At 36.5% G+C, this 10380-nt stretch overlaps 1 protein-coding gene across 1 annotated transcript; it reads right to left on the bottom strand.

The window, feature by feature from the left end:
- Nucleotides 1-1859: 1859 nt before the first annotated feature.
- On the bottom strand, nucleotides 1860-9643 carry LOC149792977 (uncharacterized). The gene is made up of 2 exons (XM_089966842.1): nucleotides 8423-9643; nucleotides 1860-2118 (listed from the first exon to the last, which is right to left on the bottom strand). Exons 1-2 carry the CDS (start codon nucleotides 9339-9341, stop codon nucleotides 1946-1948), a joined length of 1092 nt encoding a protein of 363 aa, XP_089822968.1. The 5' UTR covers nucleotides 9342-9643; the 3' UTR covers nucleotides 1860-1945.
- Between the last annotated feature and the right edge of the window lie 737 nt (nucleotides 9644-10380).

Consider the following 10380-nt stretch of genomic DNA (forward strand, 5'->3'; position numbering starts at 1 on the left):
TCAACATGTGTGAATCAGTTTTTCATGTACCGGTAGTATGTTTCTGTGTTTGCATTATTTTATATTTTGTGTTTGGTATTGTACATTTCAAGTTAATGATGTAGATTAGTATATATCAGGTAATTATATAATTCGATTTTAGTTCACCGACGACAATAGTAAGGTTCATTTCGTTCTTGATTCTGATAAGAATCTTTGAGTTATAGGCCATATATTGAGCTTTATATTTTTTCCGAGACACATACATTGACCTTGTATTCTATCATCGCATTAAGATTTAGTATCTATGGATAATCATATAGGAATAGTTTTACAAAATGAAGGGGCGTAGCCACTTGTGAGAAAACGATAGATATTTGGTTGCTATGTAAGGTTCAACAGAATAACTTCACACGTACCGGATGCTCCATGGTTATTATAGACTAAGATCAAATTCGTTCCATATCTACAAGAGTGACGTCATCAAGAAACTGGTATGACCATCGTGACCCATGTGGTTCTTCTGGTCACCATAGGATGGCTGTACGGAAAGTTTGTCTTGCAAGCCTTAGAAAACCAAATTATCGTTATGTACCATTAAATAAAGAGGAAGTTTTAAAGCTAACCATTGCATAGTTTGTACCGAACCGTGCTTGATGTATTTATCACCTTTTATGTAGCATTTTGTGGAGACAAAAATTCCATCCATGGTGAAATTATGAGTATGGGTTTACATATTGTAATCGTGAGGATAGTTTTATATCATAATCATCGTCATCGTCGTCTTACATCATAATCATCGTCTTCATCGTCTAACATCATAAACATCGTCATCATCCCTCTCTGCCTCATTCTCTCTCAGTATAATTAAGTGACATCATGCATTGCATTTTCATTAAAATAGGTCATTTGCCCACGCTACACTTGTATAAACAAAATGAGAGTATAAGTTTAAAAATAAAGCCCTAAAGAGGAATGTTTTTGACGGGATTGCATACGTTTCCTCCCACATAACCTGCGCTGTAAATGAATCAATATTTTTCGCCTCCAACCTTTCTGACATTGGTAATGCCGGGAGATCGTGATGTAGGAACACCCAGAATGAGAATCACCTATGTAGAGAGGGTCAGCGTGCAATTTTTCCACACCTGGAGTGTTGGCAGCTTTGTCTTGGGTGACCTCTATCCCAGGTAGCAGGCTGTATTAATCTGTATATTTGAATGTCTGATTATCATTTATGGTTGCTAACAGACCCATCTGACGCATTTTTGCATCGTTTGCCTTTGACGAGTCCACTTCGTTCTTTTTTTCATTGCTTCTTGTCATGCCGCTTCGTCTGTGCTCTTGTTTGTATAACATATACGGGAGGACTGGGTTAAATTTCAGCGCCCACTTGCTGGAGATCAAGTTGGTATATTCTTCGTCCCTTGCCTTTTCCCATTGTGTCTGTGTGGATGCTCGAGGTGGTTCTACTGTGGTAGGCGAAGCAGTGACAGGGTGAGGCTCCAGATCCCAGATAACAGGTAATGACAACTCCCATCTTCTTTTCCTGTCTTGCTCTATCCTTCTTGAGCCATTTCCCATTTTTTGTGCCTTCTCAAATCAAGAGTTACGGACTTAGCTTCTCCTGCGCCCTGAGGTTCCTTCAGAGACCATCCTTAACACTGATCATTGACGCGCATTCAGGGCGTTTAAGGTAACCTTTGCCTGACATTTCTGCCTTTTCACTTAAACCTCAATCTGTGAACAGTTCATCTTGCTATATTTGTCCAGAAGGATGGAAGTCCAAACAAATAACATAATTTCCATTCATGTGCACCAGTTAGATTTTGGAATGGGTATTCCTATCTCCTTCTCCTTTATAAATAAAAAAAAATGCATTTTAAAGTCGTACACATTTGCTTTATTAACATTTTTATTTGATTTGCAAATAGGTGCTTACAACCACAGATTCTGTAAATATTACTCAGGATGGCGGCTTAATCTCTCTGCCGTTAACATCTATAATTACCGGTTGTTCTGGGAGATCTTCGTAATCTGGTTTCCAATGTACCAGTAATGGATCTGGGTTTCCCTTGCTGTCGTTCTTTGAATAATGTAATCCGTGTTCCTTCCAGTTGATTGCTAAACCTGTGTGGCCTGAAAGGGACAAATAATTATGAAATAGTTTAGACTGACCACATATGTGGATCGTTTGTACGTGAGCTTACAATATTTCGGGTAAGTTTTAGAATACATTTTGACTTATTCTTTTATGGAAATGTGGCAAGAATAAATTGCCACCACATTTTAAATATTCTTCTTGACATAATCGACATTGATTTCTATTTTGTTTTTACTTTTTAATGCAATTTTATCAAGAGCTTGTGTAAGAAACCTGGAAACCTGGACCTTGTTATAGTTATGAACAACCGCATACCGTTCATGTTACTGATGCTAACCACTGCAATTTAGAAATCCCAGGTTTCTTTGTTACCTACAATATTCATAATACATGTAATAATAATAATTTAGCTACAATGACAGCACGTATACACACACACACACACACACACACACACACACACACACACACACATATATATATATATATATATATATATATATATATATATATATATATATATATATATATATATATATATATATATATATATATATATATATATATATGGTTGGGATGGGGTGCTCCCAATATTAAATTAAACTATTACAGAATTCCCACCTCGGCTTGATTTGGGTTGGAAGTTAAACTAGTGAAAGATAGATGGAAAGCTCCTAGCCCCCAGTCAGCAATCCCGACGGTTAGATGGTTACATATACAAAAAAGGTTGAAGTTCAATAATAACAATTTAATAACAATTTGATGACCAAATGATTCAAATTTCCAATTACATTCCTTCCGCTCGACCCTTTTATAGCTTATTGCATCACTTGATTTGTAGTGTGAGATCGATTTCCACTTGTCCTCGTATTATTCTCATATGTGGCATTCTTCTCTCTCTCCTATTTCTCCAAATTCCTTCTCCTTCTCCTCCACTTTCTCCTCCAGACTACTGTTCCTCCTCCTTCACCTTATCTCCACCTTATCTCAACCGATTAGACTTCCGTCGACTTCGACTATTTCAGCAAGTCTCACTTCCGTCTCCAACTCTTGAAGATTCTGGACTCCACCGAACCCGAAGTTCTGTGTCCCCTAGAAATCTACATGTGAAAACACAATGACGATAAAATATTTTTTCTTAGTCCTCTCATCTCACACTACACCCAGCCTATCATCAGATAACGGCTATTAAATTTCCTCGGTCACGCATTCATTCACATCGTGATACCCATAAGTTCTTGTATGGTTAAACAAGCGTCATAATACAGCACGGTATCAGTTGCTTCTTATACATATGTTAATAAATGCTGTCACATCAGTATATATTCCTAATCCTGTTATACTAAATAATATCACAATAATCAGATGCGTTTCTTTATCTTACAACTCACAAAAATATTCAAATATCCATGCTCTGATATATGCATACGTCCATAGTAACTAATCTTTAAAATACTTCACCCATTTTCCAAATTAACAATTCAAGCAGATGTAAATTCTAACATATCGATTTAATAAATTCACTAGTTTACTACGAAGTAACCTAACAGCAAATTACAACATTAATTCTGACAACAAGCTAAGAATCTACATAATTCCGGCTCGGATCTAATAATTCTCTACGTAAGTTTAAGCCCATTTCGCAAAAACGCATGTAAATGAAACACAACAAAATGTAATTTTACATACTAAACGATCCTAGTAATTAAGCGTACAAACTACAAATAATTGCAATTATTATGCCGTAATATTCTGTAAATATCGAACAAATAACTTACTGACCTTTTCGAAGCGTTTTCTTTCCTTAGAATCTATCTCTAGGCTTTGGCGCCAAATTACGAGTGGCTCTCTCGGAGTAACCCTATTGCTCAGCAATCTGTCCAGGCGAAACTAACTTTTTATTTACAATTTCTGAAAATATCATTCGAGTCAAATTGTAATCAGCCATCAATTCCGATTGGATATCGCTGTGAACCGATACAATCAAGCTTAGCGGACAATGTCCCTCTCGTTGTCTGTCAGAGTGGGGAAATGATGCAAGCGGTCGCCTTCGACAACTAAAGTCCCGGTCTCTGGCGGGTCACGGTAACATTGCGGTAGAGTTTAACACTAGCCTGGGACAACCTTTAGACACTAAACACATGGCCGCAGTAATAATTCCAAGACAGTAGATTATAGCTTATACATGACTTTATAGCTGGGGCTTAGCAAACGTGACAATAGGCGTTTGCGTGGGTCTGAGTGATTGATTATGATGAATGCAAGAATAAACTAATAACGAACAGTGTAAAACTCGCTATTTGATTTTAACTAAACTGACACGCTCGATTCTCACAGAGTCTTTGTCAAAGACAAAATTGCAAAACAGAGACATAAAAAGAAATCGTTAAATTTACAAAACATTGTGCAATTATAGATGTGTGAGTGTGTGTGTGATTAGGATTTTTAACGTAGCTTTTAAAGAAATGTCAGTCATATCACTACGATGTCTGCAGTGTGGCAGTTTATAATGATGTCTTGCACTGACGTCATGCAATTATCCAGATTGCTTTTGCTAGAATCTGGCTTCGCTCAATTGTCAGGTTACATCAGTTATGTGGTTTTCATTATACACAATGACTGCGTCTGATCCCGTATCTTTAGACTTTATTTCATCTGCTTGTTTCGGGATTCTTTCAACCACAGAGATGAATAACCAGTATAGATCTATAAACTTGTGTTCATGTTTTTGCCTGCTGACATTGCGCGGAATGAACATCAATCATCATTTTTATGAAGAAGCTGAAGACATAATTTAGTCATCGTGCCAGAGCGTAATTAGCAAGATAGCGGTCAGTCTTGATGTGATTAATATAAGACTGTGTTTCTCAGAAGCGTCGATTTCAAGTTAGTTGTCCACTTAAAGGGCATTCTTGTACCAACTTCAACCATAATACTTTATTTTATTTAAATACAGAACACACATTTCCGTATCACGAGAATTGTGCCATAATAGATAGGGATTTAGTATTCAGCCAGGGGAGGGAAAGTTTGGGTGTGTGATAAAAATAACTTCTTAAAAGTTCGATCAAACCCAATCGAAGCTAATTTCTTTTATTGATGGTGATACCAGGAATATATAAACAAATTTGGCTTTTAACTGAAAACATTATATCTACACACGAGGCATGATACGGGGCACTGCATTTTTCCCCTGCACAGAGCATGCGCCAATGGCCACTTGGTTCTAGTCCTAGACGGTGGCGAAGTTATTTCTGTTCCTTGCTCGTAAACAGCAGGTTCCGGGTCCGAATGCTCTCCAGACCCTGCCCGTTCAGTTGGTGTTGTACATGTCTTAGAAAGACGCTTTAATAAAATTTCTTCAGTATAATGTAAACTTGCATATGCTGATGTGCCGTTAAACACCAGTCGATTGATCGATCAATCAATCAATCAATCAATCGAATATGGCAGTCTATGTTTCAAACCCACGGGAATTATTCCCAAATATCTTATTATTGCGCGTACAGTGCTATATATAAGGAAGATTTACGTGTGCGGTTCGGGATTACAATCTGTAGATACTCTAGGTGCTCTGACCTAGATTTACGTGATGGTGGTATTCCTCCTGGGGTACCTAAAAGGTCTGACCTCCCATTGCTGGATTGGGAGTACTCGTATAACTTTAGATAATGGTGACCGTTCCTGGGTATCAAACGGTTTGATCTACCTTTTACTGGATTTTGGAGTAATCGTGTAACTTCGGAAGAAAGGCCCCCAGCCATATACTAAAGTAACTATACAATCCTATTCTTCCTAACGTTATAGTTATTTGTCATCAGTACTATACACATTGACTGTAAATTTGCTGATTGTTATGCTAACATAATTTCATTTTTTTAAAAATGAAACGGATTTTCCGCAATACGATTGGCTGTAAACAGTCACGTGATATTGATCTGGATTATTTTACACATCGATAAATTATGTGACTACTTTTGGTTTTTGTACTGTTTGCAATATAAAAGAAACATTGCAGACAATTCATTGTAAAACGATTGTTTCATCTTTTAAATTTTTTATTTAGCAAATAAATAGAAATTATATCCTTTTTATACTTTTTCAAATATTCTTTGATTGAAATGCATTGTTTACAATTTGGCGTTCGTCTGCTACATAGTCGCGCAAAATGGCCGATTACGGTGATTTTTCACTGCAATTTTCTGCGGAGTTTTTGTAACAATTAGATGACAAGGGATTACAAGAAATAATAGCAGCGATTGAAGCAGATGAAAATTGATTTGACTATAATGTGATGGATGTTAAAACGCTAAAAATGAAACAGAACAACAGAGATTGATACTTTCCCTCACAGAGCACCCCATGACCTCACTCACACTAGCCATACACAACAACAACAATAATAGCATAGGAACTGGGTCAGTCAATTTTGAGGCCGTTAAGGGATATAAACCAAGATTCGAGAAATTATCTGAGGAGGACTTAAAAGCTATTGGAATAAACCAATACTCAGAGGCTGCTAAACGAAACACAAAATGGGGTATTGGCGTTTTCAATGGTAAATTTGTTTACCTTTTTATTTTAATTTTGTTTGCTTATTTAAAAAATGTGTAGTCATTAATTCCTTCCAGCACTCCAGCACTCAGCTATGCAATCAAACAAAACATATGGCACGTTTTGCAAGCAACTCTACATTTAACAACTGCACATTTAATTTCTGATTAGATAACTGAAAGGTCTTGTTAAGTATTAAATCTGATGAAAGAGATATAAAATGTTATTCCCGTATAGGACATACTATAATAAAAAAAGAATGTTATTTTTTATATGAAAATAGATGTGCTGTCACCACGGGTAGCCAATGCCTACGATGTAAAGTATGAAGTTGCCGAATAAACGTAACTGCGACAGTAGTTACATTTCATCTGACATTACATCACTGAACGGGTTTTCACAAGTATTAGCGCTGTTGAGAACGATATAACATGTTATTTCTGTATACAATTTATTTAATTGTTGCCCTTATTTTAGCAAGGGATAGCATCATTTTGTTCATATTTCCATGTTGTTCAATGATAAAATCCATTATGATTTAAGGTTTGATTGGAAATTTAATCTAGCACGCTAGTTCATTCTGTATCAGCTGTTATTATGCAAGGTCATGGTCATCTGACGTAGCAGATGGAACTGACTAAAATTGAACAAGAATGTTGTAAATGAACTAAATGTGTTGAAACCATCGGTAGCCATTGGCTAAGATGTAAAGTATGAAGTTTCTGAATAAACGTAACTGTGACAGGTAGTCAATATGTTCGTATGGTTCTGTACAGGTTATGTATTATGGGGCGATGTGAAGCGGCGAATGAAAGGAAAGTACGCGCTACTTAAATTGGAATGCATTGTTGATGGACAAAGTTGATTTGACGAAGAAAGGACGAAACTGAAATTATAAGGATCATGGTTGGGTATTTATCGATGTGTAAATTTTACCTAATCATTCGCAATGTTAACATAAAGTCCTTCGGACTTTTATTTACTTTGTGAGTGATTAGGTAAAATTTACACATCGATAGATACCCAACCATGATCATTTAATCCCATAATATCCATGTCATGACGGAGGTATTATTCTCTTGCTCAATTCGATTCTGATTTAAAGGTGATAATGGTCACGATGGTGATATTCATTTGAGGCAATTACCCATTATGGTCAGGATGGTGGTATTCATTTGAGGCAATTACCCATTATGGTCACGATGGTGGTGTTCATTTGAGGCAATGACCGAATCACCTAAGAAAACGGTATCTATTTATTTCAAGGTATGCAGGCCATGCACAATAGAGTGGGACGTTCCCATATATCACCATAAAGGTCATTGAAACATTGAATAAAGACTCTAACATGCATAAATATTATGCCTAAAAGGAACTGGAAAATTATATATTAATAGATTGCAATTATGACGAAATCTTAAAAGACCTATTTTATGTATTTTTCAGTTTTAGGATCACAACGTTTTTACTTACTTCATGTAAAAGTCACAATTAAAAACAACTTTTGAAAGCTGAAAGCACAAGCAAAGAAACTGGACATGGTAGAACTGGGGACTCTCTACAAATGTTTTGCTTATTTGTTCCCCCGTTCACCACCCCAATAACAAAACCAAACAAAACCAAAAACAAACACAGAAATCTCCAAACATCAACAACAAAACCAAAGTACAAACAGATTATCAACATATCGATGTGAAACATAGTAATGCAATTTATTTCCAGATCAAGTTTTGACGAATATGAAATATGGATATATGAAACAAATTTTGAAATAAAAGACCATACCTTTGAAATTACTGTACACCGTTAACTCGCGATTCATCCAGGCGTAGTATATAAACCACATCGACCACATGCGGTCCTGGTGACCCTTTGCTAGCTGCTGCTTGTACCAAACACTCGGATGAATTCCAGGAACAAGCGGGTGGAACTTGGGATATTTCCTTGCTTCCAGATACCAATCGGAAAATGCACGCCAATTTCTATTATTCGGCGAAAATCCCCACGTTCCTAGTATGGGATAGAGAAAAATCTTGTGTGTTTCATTTACTTCTAGATATCCACCTTGGCCAGCGCCATGTTTAATGCTTATTCCTTGAAGAGAATATCCATTCACGTAGGAATGATGATCATATTTCATGTGTACCTGTTTCAACCATTTGTAGAAATATGGGGAAACTGTGAGATCATCTTCGAGAATAACTGCGAATTCAGAGCTGGTGTTTTTGGGGTACCAAGTTCCCATCCATTGTCCATATATACCAACGTGGCAAGTTTGATTATGGACGTAATACTGGCCATGTCGGAATGTAAAACCTTTCGCCACTGTGTATGTACTAAAATCTATGGTCCCATTCTTTGATCTATCAATCCAAACATGAAGGGCGATTGTATCTCCAAAGTAAAATGCATTGTTTAGTGAATCAAGAAGACGACGGAGTGACGTAGCCCTATTGTAGACAATCACAATGATCCTTATTGTCACATTGCTATATGGCACCGTTTTGGACTGAGTAATTTTAGGCTCTTTGCAGACGTTTTCTACCCTTCTTACAGTCTTCAACTTGTCATATTGTTTTGCCTGAGTTAGAGTGAAATATTTAATTATGCTGAAACTGACAATGCAAAGAAATAGGAAGATAAAAATCGACAGTATCACATGTTTACATCCTCGTGATCGAATATGGCATAACGCTCCTCTCATTGTTACGCCGGATTGGCGGTCATGGATAAAACTAATAGACCTTGGCTTTCAGAACAGAGAGCATCATGCTGAATTATAGTACCAAAAGCGTATTATTATACACCCGAAACAAAAATAAATATTAAATGTCTCCTGGACAATCAGGTGTAAACAAAGAGGCATTCAAAATCACATGGACAATCAGATGTACACAAAGAGGCATTCAAAACCACCTGGACTATCTGATGTAAACAAAGGGGCATTCAAAATCCCCTGGACAGTCAGTAAACTATTCCTTCTCGAATCTACCGAAGCAATAAGATATAGACGCGAGGTAGCTATACGTGTATTTCTAAAGGTAATTTTTGTTCTGGCTTTTACAAATTGACATATACTTGGCCGTCTTTACAATATGTCACACATCAGTTGGTTTCAAAAGAATTAGACCAAAATACCTGGGTCGATGAAGGGCACATAACTCGCCATGCTCACTCAGCATTAAATCCGTTTTTAAGTCAGTATATTTAAAACTTTGACCTGGTGTTTCATGTATATATTAGCTGGGCTACAAATGTATAACAGCAGCAGTATAAACTTTTAAATACGACTGAAGCCAGATTAGCTCAGACCAAAATATTTATAAAAAAAAGAAGAAAAAAACAATCACGGCGAAATGTTCTAATAATAGGACACCGATATCCAGCATTTAAAGTCAAGAAAGTAAGTTACAGCTAATGTGAAGTAAAACGTTTAGAAGTACGACTGTGGATTTACTAATATCCGAATTTGCATAACAAATGGAACCTATCTAAGCATCAACTATGTTGAAAATAAATATATCGACGGGGAATATTTTAGGTAATACGTTTGAATCTCTATATTTGCTTAAATGTAACATATAGATTCATAACTATCTAGTGAGCATTGGTGCATAGATGTAGATGTATTCAGGATTTATAGAGACTTAGTGGGCATTGGTGCATAGATGTAGATCTATTCAGGGATTTACAAAGACCTAGTGGGCACTGGTGCAAAGATGTAGATGTATTTATTGTATTTA

The sequence above is a fragment of the Sinohyriopsis cumingii genome, chromosome 8 (genome assembly GCF_028554795.1).
Source record: "Sinohyriopsis cumingii isolate HCF-2022 chromosome 8, ASM2855479v2, whole genome shotgun sequence".
NCBI classification, from domain to species: Eukaryota; Metazoa; Mollusca; class Bivalvia; order Unionida; family Unionidae; genus Sinohyriopsis; species Sinohyriopsis cumingii.

Bases quoted from the DNA above. Each gene is read 5' to 3' on its own strand.
- LOC149792977 (XM_089966842.1), bottom strand. From the start codon at position 9,341: ATGAGAGGAGCGTTATGCCATATTCGATCACGAGGATGTAAACATGTG. The intron at 2,119-8,422 runs GTATGGTCTTTT...TGTCCCTTTCAG, and splicing joins GGTGTACAGTAATTTCAAAG to GCCACACAGGTTTAGCAATC.